Source organism: Leuciscus leuciscus (assembly GCF_965113295.1).
Source record: "Leuciscus leuciscus genome assembly, chromosome: 17".
Classification (NCBI taxonomy): Eukaryota; Metazoa; Chordata; class Actinopteri; order Cypriniformes; family Leuciscidae; genus Leuciscus; species Leuciscus leuciscus.
Window position 1 is genome coordinate 8,249,273 of NC_138741.1, and position 20,342 is coordinate 8,269,614.

Genomic DNA, 20,342 nt, shown 5'->3' on the forward strand with positions numbered 1-20,342 from the left:
CATCTATTAATCCCCACATCTCTAGAACAAACATGAAAAATGAGAGTGATACAGTACAAACAGTAAAGGGTCCTAGTGCTGTTTGTCTGAAATTCAGCACTCTTGAAACTAATGACTGGAAGTGGAACTTCCAACATCACAACAGAAATAATAATATCTGAACAAAGACCCGTTCACACCAAGGATGATAACTATAATGATAACGATAAAGATATAGTTTTAAAAAGTCGTTCTTAATTGAAAAGAATAGCTGAATTCACACATCTAACGATAACAATGATATAGAAAGTCGTCCGTCCATTGGTCTGGACACTATTTCAGGTATAGTTAGTTATCTTTAGTTATTGTTCTTGGTGTGAACAGGCCTCAAGAAAGAGAAACAGGTTAATGGCTAATGAAAAATTACCCACAAAGTTCTGTTCTGGGACTGTCTACATTCTTACAACTTTCAAGGAGCCAAAAATATGTGTTGCATTGCTCTCTCATTGGTTCAAAAACACACATTTGCATGATGTCTGCAATAAGAGAGTTAATGTGTGTATGTGGTGTGATGGATTTTAACTAATCATGAACTAACATTTCTTTTTATTTACAGGCCAAAATATTTAATCTTTGATTTCTCTTTACATGCCTAACGTTTAACATTTGAAAATAATAATGTATCAGCAGTATATTTTAGCAAGGTTGCCATTTCATAAAGTCTGAAGATACCCTGGCTAGACAGTTATTCAGAATTGAATAGTCCCTTGATATAATGAGTAATCAACGATGAACTAACAATGAAGCACCAACCCCATGATTTTGTTGATTCAGATGATTCTAACAAATTGGCTTTGCCATTAACAGAGGGTGTGGGTGCATGCTGTTTTGCACAAATTGCACCAATCAAATATGAGAAAAAATACACAATTATCACAAGTAGTAGCCTATGTCATGTTATTTTGCTGTGTTCAGTATTTCTATCATTTCTAAACTGTTGCATTTTTGATGAAGCTGGGATTCTCTCTGAAATTTGTCTGAGGTCCTCCGGCCGTGATTAAAGCATGCATTGCCTGGAGTCTGTAATTCTGTGCAGCAGGTTAATATAACACTAGAGATCTTAATCACAAAGTGATAGTGTTCAGAAAGGTCGAGAGGCGGTCAGGTAACTATAATTCATAGGCATCTTATGCAGTCAGAGTAGATACACTTAGGCATCAACCAACACCCGGCGCATAGGGGATTTTTTTACCACAGTGGTCAAGGCTACATGAATAAACATGGCAATTCATGAATGAACTTCAACTAAAATGACATGGGTTCTTCTCATTGCTTGGTAAGTCTAAGGTTTGAGAAAACATCTCACGTCTCATTATTTATTGTTATCATTATTTTTTTATTATTATTATTTCAAATAATTGTTCTGATACTGATACGTTCATTTGTAATTGTGTACGGTCATTTGTGTATCAGCATGTGTATCAGTGTTCAAAATCGATGCGCTGTCTCTTTAAGAAACCGTGTCGTTCGGTTTTGGGATAGACATTAGTGTGTCCGATATGGCTGAATGCAAACACACTACCTCTGCACGGTCTTCAACAAGCATGACCTCGTTAGGTCGAGCTCTTTCTCGCAGCAGGTTAAGTCAGTCTGATGTGTTTCAGTCGCAGAAATCTGTCAGCCGGAGCGCCACGGGTCAGAGCAGGAGGTTCTCCAGCAGCTCGGAGTCTCCTGATCACAGCCCGAATGTCGAGGCGAGGGTCCTGGTCATAAACACCGGCGGAACCATTGGCATGACGTATCATAATAACGGTAAACACTATCAACATCAGCGCTCACACACCTGCATATATTCCGCACTTGTGGCAGGATTATTTTATTATGACACGTTATTTGCAGATGTTATATACATTATTTTATTATGGCACATTATTTGCAGATGTTATATACATATATACATTATATACATTTAAATGTTGGTGTAAATATTAATGCATGGGTCTAGGAAGTAATAATTATCTTTAGGATGGACCAGGATGCATTAATGCTGTTATTGATATCAATAATATTAATATCAAACCAAGTGGCATCTGTAAATAAATGATGCTCTGCCGTTATAGATAGCCTATAATTCCAATTTTCTGATCATGAATGCCTAACTAACCTGTAGCTACCATGATGTAGGCTATTTTTTTTAAAAATAAAATGTATTATAACTGAATAATTCAATATACTAATTATATATAATTACTGAATTATAATAATTCAGAATAATTTTGTGAAAAATGGTATATCTTACAATAAATGCCACTTGATTACGCACAAATGTTTTTTATGTTTACATAAGGTTTCTTTGGGACAGTCTGTTAGATTATTTGCTTCAAGTCAAAACTAAAATAACAGTACAATTAGACATGCGAATAACTTCACATTGAGTGCTAAAACATGAATTGTCATTAACCTGTTATGCATTTATTTGGTGGATGACTTGGTAACTTCATCTTTAATTTGCCATTTTCAGTCTAATTTTAATGATTATCATTTAATATAATTTCATGAATTTCAAGCATGACTTGTCCAGCCAATGGGAACATTTTTGTTTTAAGTTTAAAATGGAAAATGTTTGTTTGAAGTTTTAAATAAACCAATTGCTGCATCTTCAGTGGATCTATATTAAAAGCAGGATCCATATCAGTGGATCTATATTAAAAACAGGATGCATATCAATGGATGTATATTAAAAGCAGGAATGGATTTCACAGCTGAAAGTCTGAATAATGCGCACATGGTGACTTAATTATGTAAAGTAATAAATGGGAATGGGAAGAGTGCTTTAAGAGTGCTTGAAGAGGATGCTGATCTTGTTTTATGACTTAATTAGCAAATTCTATGAATATGGTTAAATATTTGCCTTCTGTAAACAGATATTTGTCTTTTCTGACACTGGCCATCTTATCTAAAACGAACACTGATAAAAAAGGATAGCATCTTTTAAAGGATTTGCAAGGTCAACAAAAACATTCAGCTCTATTTATCAGAGTTCAAGGACAGAGAGTACATAACAGAAATACAATAAACACTGACTTTTTCCACCCTAAATTGGTTTTTATCTTTCATTCTGCCATAAACAGGCTCTGTGAAAATCAACCTTCATGTGGACAGAGGTTCTGTTTGAAATTTTCTTCCCCAATGGAAACCTGGACACATTTTGTTCCAAGACTCTACAGTTCCATACAACAGCTGGTTTGGCTTGTTGAACACATGAACAACACTAGTCATATGGGAAACTGTCCGCTGCTTTTTTTCTGTAGACTCCTGCCATTACGGCGATGCAATTTTGAAAAAATTTCCTATTTTTTTTATCCGGTTTTTAGTGTTTCGGCGTACATTTAACTTGTACCACGTAGTTAGGCCTTTCACGATCATTAATTTTGTGTCGACGATTAATTGTCATACAAATAATTTTGATCAATGATTTATTTCTGTTTTGACATGTCACTTACAGTGTTAGCCCAATACTTTTTTATTTATTTTTATTTTTACTTTGAATCGTATATAATATATGCTAATAAAAAATAGAATTAAATTGGCCTAAATATCATAATATGATATAATATTATCTGTATGTGCTTTGTGAACAGTTTTTTATATTCTTTGGCAAAATGTGATTGAAATTTAAACTGCACAATTATTGTGTTTATTAATTATTAGACCGATTTGACTGAATAACCACTATCGTATGATTAATCAATAATCATGACAGGTCTACACATAATTATTTCATATGTAAACCGTTTTTTCATTGAACTTCTATCATAAGTAATATAAAATTAGTTATACTAGATACAATATTTTTTTTATTCTAATCTGTAAAAGGGAATGTGGTTCAAAATGTGTAAAATGATACAATATTAGCATAGTATATGCGGTTTAAAATATTCAAGATGGTTATTTTGGCTTCATTGCTGATGCTGAATTCTGGTCAAAAGAACCCGAGGGATGCAAACATGAAAATCCATGAAAAACATATGAATTTGTTGCATTTATTCATAACTTTTTACAGGCTTTTCTTCTATATTTGCAGTTCTGTCTCCGGAACCTAATACTCTTGTTGAAACTCTACGCAAACTCCCTGTTCTGCACGATGAGCAGTACGCACAGCATACCAGACTGTATGACTACTACAAGCCTCCGGAGAACACGCTGGTGCTGCGGTAAGTTCCCACACAGATGTGCCATCAAGTTAGAAATTTGGAGGTGTTATCCTATTTATAGATCCAGACACTAACTACATTCATCTATTTGTATACAAAATACAGGTTTGAATTGTTGGTTTCTACTTTAATTACAGTTTTAATGGAACAGTTCTCCCAAAAATGAAAAATCTGTCATTATTTACTTCCCCTCATATATATATATATGTGTGTGTGTGTATCATATATATACTCTTTTATAATATAAATCTAAATAATATAAATCTCTTTTAAAATAAATAAATTATTGAAATTGTCTTGTGGCCCATGGAGGCTGTACAATTATGCCTGTACAATAATTTTTCAAGCTATTGAAAATGGCAGATGATTGATGGTAGGTTGAACTGTGTTTCTGTGTATCCCGTGTAATTTACTGTGGCGTCGTTTAAGGCCTGATAATGTGACTAAATGACACAGTCTAAAAAATTGTAGTATAGCAATTATAATATAGTTGTAATATAGTTATATATAGCAATTTGCCAATCTTCCCCTATTATGCTTTTTCGAATATTGCCTTTCATGCAGTGTGTAATACAGCTGTTTGTGAATGTTAAAGTTCTGCAAAGTTAAAGATCAAAGAATTCCTAATCCTAAAAGATAGAATTGATTCTGAACTGCCAAAATGAGGCGTGAGCAATTCCTGTTTCACTTCCTGATAGAAACCTAGGCTTGTAACACATTTGTATAATGGCAGCCTATGATCTTCATTGGCTGCCCGTGAACAACATTTACTTTGACCCGTCCTCAAACACTCTAGTTATAGCTGAGGCATGGAAGAGTTTGATTCGTGTTGTCGCTGTTTTCTGTGCATGCACTTCCAAAGGATGAGGACTCGTGCTCGAATTTATGCAGTAAAATCGACACCATCTGTTTGTGTATCTGTGTATCAAGTGCTGAGGAAGATCTAGAGCTGAAATGCAAATATGGTAATATGCATTTTGTTTCTGACACACGCTGTTAGCGGTCAACCAATCATAACAGACTGGGCTATCTGACCAATCAGAGCAGAGTAGGCTCTCGGAAAGGAGGGGTTTAGAAAGACTGGATCATTGATCCAGCTGATTAGACACTGAGAAAACAGGTTATTCTGCAATGTATATTATGAGAAAATGAATGTGTCTTTTGAACTTCGAAGCATGTAAACCTTTTGTTGGAGACCTTCCCAGAGCGATGAGCAAAGTCTGAAGTCTGCTGCCTCTCAACATTTACTCATCCATTGTGTTTAAAAAAAAATTAAAATATATATATATATAAACTTTTAAATTTTGCTGTTTTTTAAACATGTTCTCTCTTTTTTTCCACCCCAGACTGTCGAAACAGAATAAGAGGATTGTATATACAGTTTTAGAATACTCTCCCCTCCTCGACTCCTGTAATATGACCACAGATGACTGGGTCACTATTGGAAAAGACATCGAGGTGCTTCCTTTATAACCATCTTTATGTTTGACTTTGAGTTGCAGGGCTTTTTGCTTACATAAAAAAAAAAATATTTCGCTGGGTTGCGAAAGTGACTGAAATGGTCACACTGTCGAGTACTGAGATATACATGACTGAAAATACTGATTTGTGAACAGAACTGATCTGATAAATATGTTACAAAAACAGCCTTTTTCCACCTTAGAAACATTGCTAAGCTACGTAATATGCTATCAGTTTCTGATGCAGAAAAGTTAGTTCATGCATTCATGACCTCGAGACTGGATTACTGTAATGCTTTATTAGCTGGTTGTCCTGCATCCTCAATAAACAAGCTACAGTTAGTCCAAAATGCCGCCGCTAGAGTTCTTACAAGATCAAGAAAATATGATCATATAACACCGATTTTATCATCACTGCATTGGTTACCTATAAAGCGCCGTATTAATTACAAGGTATTGCTACTGACTTATAAAGCCCTAAACGGCTTAGCTCCAGTCTATTTAACGGATCTTCTATCGCCCTATAATCCATCGCGCTCTTTAAGATCACTAAATTCAAGGCGTTTGGTCATACCTAGGATATCCAGAACCACCAAAGGAGGGAGAGCATTTTCACATTTGGCTCCAAAACTCTGGAATAGTCTTCCTGATACTGTTCGTTGCTCAGACTCGCTCTCCCAGTTTAAAACTAGATTAAAGTCTCATCTCTTCAGCCAGGCATTCATATAATCCTACAGTTCAAACTACAATCCGGCCTCTAGCTCATAAATGCCAGAGGAGAACTGGCCCCTGACTGAGCCTGGGTTCTCCCAAGGTTTTTTTTCTCCATTAGGTCACCTGATGGAGTTTTAGGACACCATTAGGTCACTTGATGGAGTTTTTCGGTTCCTTGCCACTGTTGCCTTTGGCTTGCTCAGTTGGGGATATTTTGGGGATATTTAATTTAATTTTATCAATCAATAAATTCCTCTTGAAACAAACTTTGTTGTATTATTTGAATTGAATACTGTGAAGCTGCTTTGATACAATCTGTATTGTGAAAAGCGCTATACAAATAAACTTGACTTGACTTGACTTGATAAATTATTTGATTCTGGTATTTTTTTTATTAAATTTTTTTTTACAACAATTTGTAATTGTAGGTAATCTTCGAATTTCTTGAAGGTAGATCAGTGAACAGGTCAAAAAATGTTTAGTTGGTATGTTAAAACGTTTTTTTTCTCGTATTCACAGAAACACTATGAGCAATACGATGGTTTTGTCATCCTGCACGGCACAGACACCATGGCTTACACCGCCTCTGCCTTATCCTTCATGTGTGAGAATCTGGGAAAGCCTGTCATCCTCACTGGCTCACAGGTAACATGTTAAATGGATCATTAACTCACCTTTGTGTTGCACAAATTGAGCATTTTAAGAGCTTTTTCACACCTGTCTCGTTTGGAACCTTTTTTTTTTTGGCAGAACGGGAATGACAGCTACATAAAAGTGTTAGCATGTCTCTCGATAGCTATAGATGAAGCCACAATAAGGTTGCGAAGCGAAGATTTTGATCTGCTTTGAGTGTGTTTCGGAAATGTCACGCCCCTTACCATTACCGTGAGTTTCAACACACTAACAACGCAACTCAACCAAGGCCCTTTATTTTGAGTATGCCTTGGGCGGGAATTATTCAAATGAGGGATATTGTGACGGGTCTGTTCTCGGAACGACAACTTAAGACTACAATCGAGGCGTTTCAGGGAGTTCAGAATCAGTGCGCACTGAAATAGAGAATAACTCACTTTTGGAGTAACTTTGTGCTTTGTAACTTTGCAGACCTTTTTCAAGGACCTCTTTTTTAAAGCTACATCCATTTAACTAGTGGTCATCAAAAAAGCATCATGTTAACGTCACTATTAGCTTCACAACCATCTTATATGTTGCAGGTGCCGATCTATGAGATGAGGAATGACGGGCGGGACAACCTCTTGGGGGCGCTGTTGATAGCAGGACAGTTTGTCATCCCTGAGGTGAGTTTTGTAATTTCTGTGAGTGACTTGTTTGTAGCCATTACAAATGCATTTTAAAAACTCATGTTTTGGAAGATGTTTAGACTGCAGTTATAAAATAGTTGACAATTTCATTATAAATTAGTTTTAGCATTTAAAACTATTTAGCTTTTAAATAATTTTATTTTAAATATGGAAGATGGTTTTTAATAAAATACAGGAACAAATACTTGATTAAATGTGGTTTTAAGTGTCCTTTGAGATGATTATGTTTTGCAGTACATTGTGTTTCTGCCATGCCAATGAAGCACATTAAAGATTCTTTGTCATAAAGTAATAAGAATAATATTATTGTAATAATTTTATAATAATTATTATTGTTATAAAAAAATATTATAAAGAAGTTTAAATTGAGTAAAGGACCAGAAAAAAGCCCTTTGTGTCTTTCTTCACAGGTTTGCCTGTATTTTCATCATAAGCTGTACAGGGGAAATCGTGTCACCAAAGTGGACGCTGGAAGCTTTAACGCATTTACCTCACCAAACCTGCCGCCATTAGCCAATGCTGAAGTCGACATCAAAAGTGATTCCAGTTCTGCCAACATTTATGCACAGCCTTAATCCCATATGGGTCTATTTAAAAATGGAAAATGCACACAAAATTTCATAATCAGTATATATATATGTATATCAGTTCGATTTTCTTTTACATTTTAGTTAACTTTTTACTTCTTTTGTTGTGTGTTTTTGTCTTTTTTTTTTATTAGTTTTTGCTTTTTTTAAATGTCTGTACTTTTTAATAATGTTTTATTTCAATATTAGTTTTAGTTTTTAGGACATCGAGGTAAACTAAATTGAAATGAGAAATGTTGCGTTGGCATTTTTTATTTTTAGTAACAAAAACGTTTTTTGTTGATGGTTTTAGTTTGAGTAATAATAATAAAAAAAGCTTTTTTAATCATTTGCTGTTCACTTTAAAAAACCATAACAGGACATAGGACAGGAAACATTGCAGGACACTGCTTGAAATTTTATATAAACCTTATTAGTGATGCTGTAGTGTAATTTCTTTTATTCAGATGTATTATGCTTTATTTCTTACTCTTTAGTTAACTGGGACACTGTGTGGCGAGCCAATACAACCACCAAATTCACTGTCAGCACACAATTGAACCGCAATGTGGGTCTCCTGCGACTCTTCCCAGGAATCACTGCTGATACAGTAAGGCCGTGTGGTAATGTCTGCCTTTATTTGACCATTTTTTTTTAGTAACAGAAGTTTAATTTGTGGCTGAACTTTTGTAAGTTTCAGATGTTTAAATGAGATCCATTCTCTCATCAGGTCCGGGCCTTCTTGCAGCCTCCTATGGACGGGATCGTGTTGGAGACCTACGGCAGCGGGAACGCCCCTGATAACCGTGCAGACCTGCTGGATGAGATCCGTAAAGCGACCGAGAGAGGAGTCGTCATGATCAACTGCACCCAGTGTCTCCGGGGATCGGTCACTACCTCATACGCCACTGGCCAGGTATGGGAGTTTGCTTATGAAAGGCCTTATGTGTGTGTATTCCAGGAGTGTGTAATTTAATATTCCCTCTCAGGCTCTGAGTGATGCCGGTTTGGTCGCTGGGTGTGATATGACCCCAGAAGCTGCTCTTTCAAAACTCTCCTATGTGCTGGCAAAACAAAACCTCAGTACAGAAGAGAAGAAGAAGGTATGGAAAAATGTCTCTTAAAAAATACATTTAAACCACATTTGGGTCAATAACATTCTGAAGTCTGGGGTCAGTGATAAATCTAATATCACTGTTTCCACATTATATTAAGGAGCACAACTGTTTTCAACATTGATACACTGAAGACTGGAGCCCAAAATCAGCTTAGCATCACAGAAATAAATTACATTTTAATATATATCAAAATTGAAAACAGTTATTTTACAATTTACTTTTTTAAATATAATAATATTTCACAATGTTACCATTTTAAAGTATTTTTTTTAATCAATTTGGTGAGCTTCTTTCATTCAAGGAGACTTCTTTTATTTTTACCGAACAAATTTTACCGACCCCAAATTTTTTGAACAGTAGTGTATTAGTGAAAATCAAATTTAAAATACAAATGCTAAGTTCTTCTCCATATACTCCTTTAATGTTTGTTTCATATCATTTTTTACTTAAATACCATTTTCAAGAAAAGTTGAAGAAATTGCATGTGGTGTAACCATTTAGTAAATAGTATTAAAAATAAAAAAATTGAAAAATTTATTTTTCAAAGCTAATAAGTTTTTTTATTTTATTACATGAATTATTTAATGTCAAACCACGTGACCTTTTACAACCTCCTTTCTTTTCTTTCTTTCTTTCTTTCTTTCTTTCTTTCTTTCTTTCTTTCTTTCTTTCTTTCTTTCTTTCTTTCTTTCTTTCTTTCTTTCTTTCTTTCTTTCTTTCTTTCTTGTGCATGTTAGTTTTACCACATTCATTTGATTTGAATTTGACTTTTTCCAAATAACAATAAGCAGTAAAGTAGTTTTATTGTAAATAATAATAATAAGATAATAATTATTACTTGTTTTAAATCACTTTAGTTAAGCGTGTTATTTGTTCATAAGATGCTGAGTCGTAATCTGCGTGGAGAGATGATAGCTGACCTGGGCGGAGCAAAGCTTTCTCTCAGTGACAGCCGCTTTATTCAGGTCATCGCCAAGTCCCTCAGCATTAGCTGTAAAGAGGTAATGTAACCTGCACTTTCTCTCTTTCTAACTTTGTTTTGCTCTGGGGTGTGTGATTATTGACAACTATAACCAAAAAAAGAAAATCCCAATTTTTCTGGGAATTTTGCTTATAACAGTAACTAGATGATATTTAGCTGAGTGTTTCGGGTCGCCTTTGTTTTCCGAATACTATGTGTTTGGATATACTACTCTGTTGGCTTACTGTTTTTAACATACTATATGTAGTAGGGAAGTATTTGATTTCGGATGCAGCGACCTGTCTTTATAAATGGGTCATTCACTCTATGCTACTTTCAAAAACACTGAATCATTTTGTAATGGAACTGATGTGTTTCATACATAACGAGCTTTCGCACCGTTTGAAAGTTTTCATAGTTATAACTTTTGGTGGAAGTACCGGCTTTTTGCCATCTTCATATCCCAAGAACTGGGAATAATTTTTGGGGGAACTAAATTAGCTCCTCCTTCAGAGTAAGTTCTAACCCAGAACATAAGGAACTCCCAGTCACTTAAGTGTACAGTACGTTGATTGGCAGAACATATGCCATACGAAACACCAGGACTCACCTTTTTTTTTTAAACAGCTGTTTAAATGCAGTTTACATACTGTATACTTAGCCTGGACTAACATACAGAAAGCTAATGTTAATGTCATTTACCTGTGGTGTTGTGTTCTCGATGTATGGAGCACAGCATGTTGTCGTAGGAGTTTTCGTCTCTTAGCTCTCCTTTTTGCTCTTTCAAGCGCATAACTTATACATCTACATTCCATATCCGGTATCACACACACAACAAAAGCATAGCTATGTCCACTGCATCCTCCATCCTCCAGTTATTGAATGCCGGTCTTAAATGACAGCTGTCGGCTTAAATCACTTCAGAGTTCCCACTGGTGGTGTGAATGTAACCAGGAAACTGGCCCTAGGGGAACATTTAGTTCTCGGGTGGCTAGTTCCTAAAACTGAGTTCCTATAACTACCCGGTGCAAAAGCCCCTATTACTTTTAGTACCCCTACTTGGAAGTGTACTTACAACACCCCTACTTGGAAGTGATTTCACTAAACAGTCTTGCCAGTTTGGTGCACTGTATTTTAGTATAAACTATGATGATTACAAAACATACAACCATGTAAAGAAGCAGAAGAGGCTGTGATGAACAATTTTGATCAACTCTAATATTACTGATTTCCACAGGAGCTCGAAGCCATACGAGATGCACTAACTCCCACTCTGGTGTGCGTTGCTGCTAAGATCGGAGACATTGAAGCTTTAGAGGCCATAAGGGAAATGGTAAAATATTGATACATGTTTGGACACCCATTTACAAAGGCAAACACTAACTGTAAAAAGTGGAATCAAGTAAACGCAGCATATTCTAAACGTTGTACAGTTTGCGCTAATGCATGCCTGCAACTTTTTTGTATTTGAATATACTTAATGTATGCATGCAAACAAGGCCGTATTAAATCCAGTGTAGCAAAATAAGATGCGGGTGATGACTCATATGTTTCTATATAGGGCTCTGACTTGAGCATGGCAGACTATGATGGGCGCACTCCTCTCCACATCGCTGCGTGTGAGGGGCATCTGAAAGTGGTGGAGTATCTGCTGAGTAAAGGGGCTACAGTCTATGCCAGAGATCGCTTTGGCGATACACCACTTCGCAATGCTGTTCGCTTCAGGTACGAAGGACTGATTTAAGTGTACAAATATTTTTTGGGGCAACAAAAACTAATTGCCATAAGTTTTGACTTAACTATTTGTAATTTATACAGTCTTTAAGGCGAACTAGCCCACTGGTTTTAAACTGGTGGTTCCGACCTGTAAATGAGTTATGATGCAACTCGCCATATAATCATTCATAGTTAGCATAGCATTTACTTACCCTCATTCCAAAACAATTGTGTTCAAATTCAGAGACTGCATTCTTCGAAGGATGCACATTTCAAAGGCCACGTCAGCGGTGACGTCAGCGGCCTCTGATTTGGGACAATGACCTTCTTTCTTCCGTAAAACACAAAAGGTGACTTGTAAGGTGAAGTCAGTTAAACACATGTGACTGTAAATGTCATTTTTTTTAAATGTCTGTAGGCATAAGGATGTTGTGAAGCTGCTGAGGAAGACTGGAGCTCATTTTTCCCGGGATGAAATGGTTGATGCTGGAACGGAGTTGTGCAGGTCTCATTTACATACACGCATTTCCTCTCCATCCATCCTTCTCTTATTGCTTTTATAAACTTGTGGACACAGCAATTTGATAAATGACACAAGTGTCAGTTTTATTTTTATTAGTAGTAGCAGTAGTACTTTTTTGTTGTTGTACGGATTTATTTAATTACAATTTATCCGTTAAGTAGTATAGTTAAGCTTAGGGTGGATTTTTATATGGCACATTATAGTTCAATGAATGTGCGGTCACAAATATGAGCATCTGTTTTTTATTTTTTTATTTAGAATTAATATACAGTACAGGTCAGTGTATTGAGCACATGCCAGAACTGTTTGTCTTCAGTTTATGAACTTCCTGTGATAAGGTTGATGATTGCCCATTTAGCTATTCTAATGTGTGTTTTACAGTCTTGCGGCGAGTGGCGACTTGGAAGGATTGGAGACTTGGCAGTTAGCTGGGGTTGATCTGACCATGACCAGTTATGATGGACAGACACCCATTGAAGTGGTGAGTTAATGATGGAGAATACACAATTATAACCAAACGTTTGATGCCTTCAGTGACATTTTATTCTTATAACTGTATGAATGGAGATATAAGACATTATTTGTTGCATTGGCTAAAAAATGACTTCTGCATTGTCAAAGCAATGACAAATATGGTAATTTATTTTAAAGATGCTTCCTGTAAATCAGGGGTGTCCAAAGTCAGTCCTAGAGGGCCACTGTCTAGAGTTTAGCTCCTACTTGCCTCAAAACCCCTGCTTGGAAGTTTCTAGAATACCTAGTGAGACATTAGCTGTGTTTTACCCTCATTCACTATTCCCTACATTATTCCACTAATATAGTCTACTTGAAGGAGTGAATGAAAACGAGTGAGCAAATTCAGACACTGAGTGCGCCCGAAGGGAGACGCACGGGAATTAATTTAGCATGACCCTCACAGTGTGGTATTCTCTGGCCATTAAGTGTGCATCAGTTGTGCACTCGTTATTGTGGTGCATTATGGTATTGAATTAGTGCACTCAGTAATGTCCACTATGGGTTCGGACACCACTACAAATGGCTGTCCCCTCAAACACTGCCCTATGTAAGGTTATAGTGGGCGATTTCGGACACAGCCCTTTGATTCGCTGGTTCGGGTGTGTTTAATTGGGGTTGGAGCTAAACTTTGCAGGACAGTGGCCCTCCAGGAGCAGGATTGGACACCCCTGCTGTAAACTTTTATTAATGGGCTTCTCTCACATGTAGGCAAGAGCCACTGGATGTGAGGAGGCTATTAAGTTCTTACAACAGTACCTGTTGGCTCAGTACCAAACTCAGGTAGGGAACAAAAAGTAATATATTCAGTAGTCAACATTTGAAGTGGATCAAAACCTTTCATCAAAGTTATACATGCATTTTGAACAATACACATTCTTGTCTTAGGACAACTTGCAACTCCTCAAAGACTTGATGATACTTTTAAATTCATGAATAATATTTTTTTTAAACATATATTACATAAAATATTTTACAATCTTTACATTACATAAAAAATACTTAACCTTTGTTAAAGAAAACCTTTTAAAAACTTGAAATAATGATATAGATGTATACACTTACAGCGATAAGAATATGTTATTACCTTTTACTTAATGGTTTCACCACATGCCATGTTTTAGAGTATTAAAATGAAACGTTTTTCAAATTTTTCAAAACCATATGAAACCCAAATTTGAATTTTTTTCCTTGTTTTATTTTGAATGATTCTGTGGTATGACATACATTTTTAGAAGTGCATGTATTCCATTAAAAGCTGCATGCGTATTAGGAAATGTGCTTTTTGACATTTAAATGTATTTATATATTATGTATTAGTATTATGTACATTACTAAAGCAGGTTATGCATGCCAACTCCCCAAAATAATTTTGTTACCTGAAATATGTAGTATATACATACCTTGTTTTCACAGATTGAAGAGATGAAGTTAAATATTAGCAAGTATTCTTTACATAAAACATCTTTTTACTGATGCTCTTCACTTTCCAGCATCAGACAGATGAGGGTAATGAGGTAAAAACAGTTTAAGTAATTTTACTCAAGAGTAAAATGAAAACACATTTTTCATCATTTCATGGGATAAAAAAATCTAGGTTTCACTTTATTTTAAGGTGACGTAGTTACACTGTACTTAAATAAGTACTGAGTAATATTAATGAACTACGTACATGTACTACTATAGAGTTATGGTTAGGGTAAGGGTTTGGTTTAGGGTTAGTAATTATGCATAATTTATAGTAAGTACATGTTGTAATGTGTAACTACATCACCTTAAAATAAAGTGTTACCAAAATCTATATGTATGTATTGTACACACACAGTGTATGTGTGTGTATTTATATATATACACTACCATTCAAAAGTTTGGGGTCAGTAAGATTTTTAATGTTTTTAAAAGAAGTATCTTCTTCTCACCAAGGCTGCATTTATTTGATAAAAAACAATAAAAAAAAACAGTAATATTGTGAAATATTATGACAATTTAAAATGACTGTTTTCTATTTTCTGTAGCTCAAACAGTAGAGTGTTGGCGCTAGCAACGCCAAGGTCATGGGTTCGATTCCCAGGGAAAGCAAGAACTGACAAAATGTAAAATGTGTACCTTGAATGCAATGTAAGTCGCTTTGGATAAAAGCGTCTGCCAAATGCATAAATATAAAATGTATTTGAATATATTTTAAACTGTAATTTATTCCTGTGATCAAAGCTGAATTTTCAGCATCATTACTCCAGTCTTCAGTGTCACATGATCCTTCAGAAATCATTCTAATATGATGATTTGATGCTCAAGAAACATTCATTATTATTATCAATGTTGAAAACAGTTGTGTACACTTTTTTTTATTATTATTTGATGAATAGAAAGTTCAAAAGAACAGCATTTATTTAAAATAGAATATTTTCTAACATTATAAATGTCTTTACTGTAACTTTTGATCCGTTTAACTCATCCTTGATGAATAAAAGTATTGATTTATTTTATTTATTTCCCCCAAAAATAAAAGAAAAATTCTTACTGACCCCAAACTTTTGAACGGTAGTGTTTAATGTTACAAAAGCTTTAGATTTCAGATAAATGCTGTTCTTTTGACCTTTCTATTCATCATAGCATCATGAAATAAAAATGTAAATAACTGTTTTCAACATTGATAATAATCATAAATGTTTCTTGAGCATCAAATCATCATATTAGAATGATTTCTGAAGGACACTGAAGACTGGAGTAATGATGCTGAAAATTCAGCTTTGATCCCAGGAATAAATTACACTTTACTGTATATTCACATAGAAAACAGCTGTTTTAAATTGGAATAATATTTCACAATATTACTGTTTTTGTTTGTATTTTTAATCAAATAAATGCAGCCTTGGTGAGCAGAAGATACTTCTTTTAAAAACATTAAAAATCTTACTGACCCCAAACTTTTGAACGGTATATATATATATATATATATATATATGTGTGTGTGTGTGTGTGTGTGTGTGTGTGTGTGTGTGTGTGTGTGTGTGTGTGTGTGTGTGTGTGTGTGTGTGTGTGTGTGTGTGTGTGTGTGTGTGTGTGTATATATATAGGTTTTTGTTTTGTTTTTAAAGTGCATGCTTCAGAGTGATGCGGAAGTGCATGTCTCAATGGTAGGGCTGTGAGTTGATCTCCCATGGTAAAACGATACAGGTTCAGGCTTACAGTAATTAATAGCTTGATGGGCATCTTGACGTTTCCTTCAGATACACAATGAGTGAATGGTCCTGTCTTGTTTGTAAAACATCCACCTTTGTGATAGACACTTAAGGGAATGTGCTCATGAAATGTTCAGTCTTTGTGGCATGTTTGGTGTGTAATTGAAGTTACCAAAAATCTATAGCTTTAAGTTAACAAAAAATCCCTCATCTTTTTCTTGCAGCCAGTATTTGAGGGGGATGAGGAGGAGGTAAATTGTGTTGAGCTGTATATTATTCAGCACACTTAATGTGTATCTGTTCAGGTGCAGTCATACTTAATGCTGTGCTTTGCTGTGATTGGACAATTTTTGGTTTGACCATTTTATATGTTCATAAATTGTGAATGATTATGAATTAGCTGCCATAATGATATATTGAAATTTCAAAGATAGATACATTGGTCTAGACAAAACAGAAGATAATGTTGAAAACGGCATGAATATTTCTTTAAAAAACTGGATAAACTCATTAAAATGTGCATCCAGATCATTCCATATAATAATAATAAACATTGTGACTGCAATCTACATTTTGCATATTGAACATTGCATAACTTGTTGCAGCTGAAGTGCAGATATCATGTAATGCTTACATTATTCTCTTTCTGTCTGTTCTCTAGAATGGCGAGTTTGAGTTTACTGCTTGTCCAAGATCTTGAGGAGGCCGTCCTGCTACCTGTCACTTTCTGCCCTTATCATCCATCCAGTTTCTTATTTTTAGCAGACGAACAGTAGATTTTCCTCACTTAGACAATTATACTCTTAAAGGGGTCGTGTGATGCTATTTTAAAAGTTTATTATTTTAATTATTGGGTGTAATAGAATAGGTTAACATGCTTTAATATTCAAAAAAACACATTATTTTTCACATTATTGCAGCTCCTTTATTCCCAGTCTGTCTGAAACGCGCTCATTTCTTCAAAGCGTTGTGTATAGGCAGCGCTGTACTCTCCCAAGTTCAGGAAGCTGTCCTCTGTAAAATGTGCTATGCACAAGCAAACGTTTGGGTTGTACTGATTAACCTCTGAAAGTAAAACACACGGCATCTCTGCGACATGACGATAACGCTTCGATTCACCGAAGCCTCATCTTCTAACTTTGCGCTTTGTAACTTTGCAGATCGTATACATGCACAAACAGATACATTACATACTAAAGGAAAACATTTAAAAGCATCATATGACCTTTTTAAAACATAAAGAGCACAAGCCATAATGTTTTAGATCTGTCCCTCTAAATCAGTAAGCAATCAGATATGAATGTATGTGACGTTGACAGTAAAACAATCATAAATACTGTTTATGTGCAAGCACACATAACTCCTACTGGGTACTGTAACTCCTGATGTCAAACAATATGCAATCATTGGAATATTATATATTTATTCTTTAGATTTCAAATGAATTTAGATATTTGAGGCTGTCAGGACTAATGGCTGTTATGTCTTCATCCAGTGTTCTTCATGTGTTCACATATGTCAGATTCAGTATCTCATCAGTGCTGTCATCTTTATATGAATGTACTTTTAATAGCAAATACAATTTTAATCTCAGTGAAGAGAAAGGATGTCTGATGTTTCAGAAATGTTTAGTTGTCTGTTAAAACTAAAATAACCAATTGCCCTGTGAGTGACGACAATGAAAATAATGTTTGTATACCAAAATGTAGTGAACCGTCCTGTTCTTTAGTTTTTTTCTTCAGTAAATCTGTGTTTTGTATTCATTAGAGGCATTGTTGAATTTTAGTTCACCTCAGTGAAAGTTCCAATTCAATCTGTTTTATTGATCCATTTTTAAATTGTTGTTGCAATAAAAATACAAAACCATGTATGGTTATGCTATTTAAAACATGCAAATGAACATGCCTACCTGTACTTTTCTTGTTCTTTTTGTTGTGTCATTATGATCAGAAACAGTAATAAATATGTTTTGTTGCCAAATTGTGAAATGAAATTTTCATGTGCAAAGAGAAAATGCCAACAGTGTTCAACAAACCTTTTCTATTCTGGTTCGGATGGGTCGAACAGCTTGCAGCTGTCATTGTTGGGCAGTGTGGTCTTACAAACTCAGATCTTTGATTAAAACGAGCAAGTTAAACAGAGATATTAAGTAGCCTTTTCCAACTGCTAGCCACTCCGAAATTGCCTACTCTACCTTTAAAAGTTTTCCACATGGCCTAGAAAGTTTCCCAATATATACAACAAACCTGAAAATTAACTATAGCATACAATTCACTTTTAAATGATTAAAACGATTTCTGAAGGATCAAGTGACACCGAAGACCATCACAGGAATAAAATTAAAATATATTAAAGTAGAAAACATACAAGTAATAATACGTATATTATATTAAATAATAGCAGTGATTTTTACTGTATATTATATTATATAAGTGGTACAATGAAAACAAATGATGGTGCAGTAAGATGTTGTTGAAGGTGGATCAGACCGAGCGCCACAACACACTTGTAGCCAATCAGTAGTAGGGGGCGTGTCCACTCAAAATGGGGGAGAGAGAGTGAGCAAGAGGGAGATTTGATTTTGAAGAAAGAGTGTTGAAAGAGAGATGGCTGAGAGACATTACAAAAGAGAAAAGGTCAGAGGTATATCACTGAAAAAAGAAGGGTTTTGATCATGGTTTTAGGACCCGCGCTACTATTAGGAAAGCTTTCCAGTGCTGGAGAGACCAAAGCGGGAAGGCCTGAAAGCGGACGCTGACTGAGGTCGTGGTGTTGATTCTGCTCCATCGGTGAGTAACATTTCATGGTTTTGCTGTGTTTCACAGAACCAAGACATGCTTTTGTTGTAATGTTAGCTATATAGTAACAGGGCAGTTTGGAGTGTCATTGTTTGTCTGGAGCTACTGTGCTGCTGGCGACTAACAACCAACTCTTGCGTGTTTACTCTTGTGTAGTTAAAGTTACTGTATGCTCATTTGTAGTTCCTTGTCACTTGTCAGCGGACAAGTATTTTACCCAAGGGATAGTTCACTTCACTCACAGATGAAAATTCATTGATTACTTCCTCTCATGTTGTTCCAAACCCATTAAGACTTTCGCTCATCTATAGAACACAAATGAAGATCTTTTTGATGAAATCTGAGATTTCTGTCCCTCCTTTGACAGCTACAAAACTACCACACAAGAGGTCGTAAAACTAATCCATATGAATTGAGCAGTTTAGTCCAACATTTTCTGATGTATATTTCTGAATGTAGGATTTTATTCACATATAGGCTAAGCATTCATCAACTCATATCAGTTGTGGTAAAGGGTTATGTTTGCTTGACGTGCGAGAACCAATGAGGTTCATTCTCGTGTTTGAGCGTCTGTTTATGTTTGCTGATGAATGTTTATGTGAATACAAGACTAAATTAAATCTGTTCAACATATAAAGTGAGTGAGTTTCTTCAGAGAATTTTGACTAAACCGCTCATTTCATATGGATTAGCTTTACAATCTCTTCGCAAACTTTTTGAAGCGTCAAAGTGGTAGTCGTGTAGCTGTCTATAGTATGGAGGTACAGAAATCGCTAATATTTTGTATCACTTAATCTGTGTTTCGAAGATGAATGGAAGTCTTGCGGGTTTGGAATGACATGAGAGTGAGTAAATTATGACAGAAATTTCATATCGGTGAACTAACACTTTTGTAGAGACTCGTTGAGCAACACTCCCCATCAAACATCATTCAGGACACTTAAGGAGATCGTCTTCCAGGAACAGAATATATGTGAACATTTTATAAACATAGATGTGAAGATTTTATATAGGCCCCCTGCATTAGTTTTTCAAATTGAAGAAGTCAATCTGTTGTAAAAAAATGTTAGGCTAATTTATAATGCGTTACCTAATGTTAATGAATTGTAAATTGTTACTACTTTATATTATAAAAAGGATTACTGTTTTGGGGAGTTTCCACATCAGATGACTGACTAAAGTGATCAAATGACTAATAATCAAACATGATTTATTTTGTGAATGACATGTCAGACAACACGCTGCCTCATTCATAGCTATAGCAACATTGTTTGGT

The 20,342-nt window shown here is 35.3% G+C and overlaps 1 protein-coding gene across 3 annotated transcripts; it reads left to right on the forward strand.

The window, feature by feature from the left end:
• The first annotated feature begins 1,279 nt into the window (after positions 1 to 1,279).
• Positions 1,280 to 18,208, forward strand: aspg (asparaginase homolog). Of its 3 annotated transcripts, XM_082143250.1 has the most exons (19): positions 1,280 to 1,315; positions 1,644 to 1,791; positions 4,064 to 4,193; positions 5,540 to 5,651; positions 6,887 to 7,012; positions 7,582 to 7,665; positions 8,100 to 8,226; positions 8,753 to 8,865; positions 8,986 to 9,171; positions 9,245 to 9,358; positions 10,255 to 10,374; positions 11,572 to 11,667; positions 11,896 to 12,059; positions 12,469 to 12,555; positions 12,955 to 13,054; positions 13,798 to 13,869; positions 14,580 to 14,603; positions 16,493 to 16,519; positions 16,930 to 18,208. In XM_082143250.1, the coding sequence occupies exons 1-19, from the start codon at positions 1,295 to 1,297 to the stop codon at positions 16,966 to 16,968; spliced, it is 1,890 nt and encodes a 629-aa protein (XP_081999376.1). In that variant the 5' UTR covers positions 1,280 to 1,294; the 3' UTR covers positions 16,969 to 18,208. The 3 variants fall into 3 exon arrangements, with proteins under 3 accessions (XP_081999376.1, XP_081999374.1, XP_081999375.1); XM_082143248.1 differs by lacking the exon at positions 1,280 to 1,315 and having other exon boundaries at positions 1,501 to 1,791; XM_082143249.1 differs by lacking the exons at positions 1,280 to 1,315; positions 14,580 to 14,603; positions 16,493 to 16,519 and having other exon boundaries at positions 1,503 to 1,791.
• The last annotated feature ends 2,134 nt before the right edge of the window (positions 18,209 to 20,342 follow it).

Coding starts and splice junctions, on each gene's coding strand:
- aspg (XM_082143248.1), top strand. CDS start 1,539: ATGGCTGAATGCAAACACACTACCTCTGCACGGTCTTCAACAAGCATG. Junction 8,227..8,752: donor TGCTGAAGTCGACATCAAAA/GTGATTCCAGTT, acceptor CTTACTCTTTAG/TTAACTGGGACACTGTGTGG. Junction 13,055..13,797: donor GACAGACACCCATTGAAGTG/GTGAGTTAATGA, acceptor TCTCACATGTAG/GCAAGAGCCACTGGATGTGA.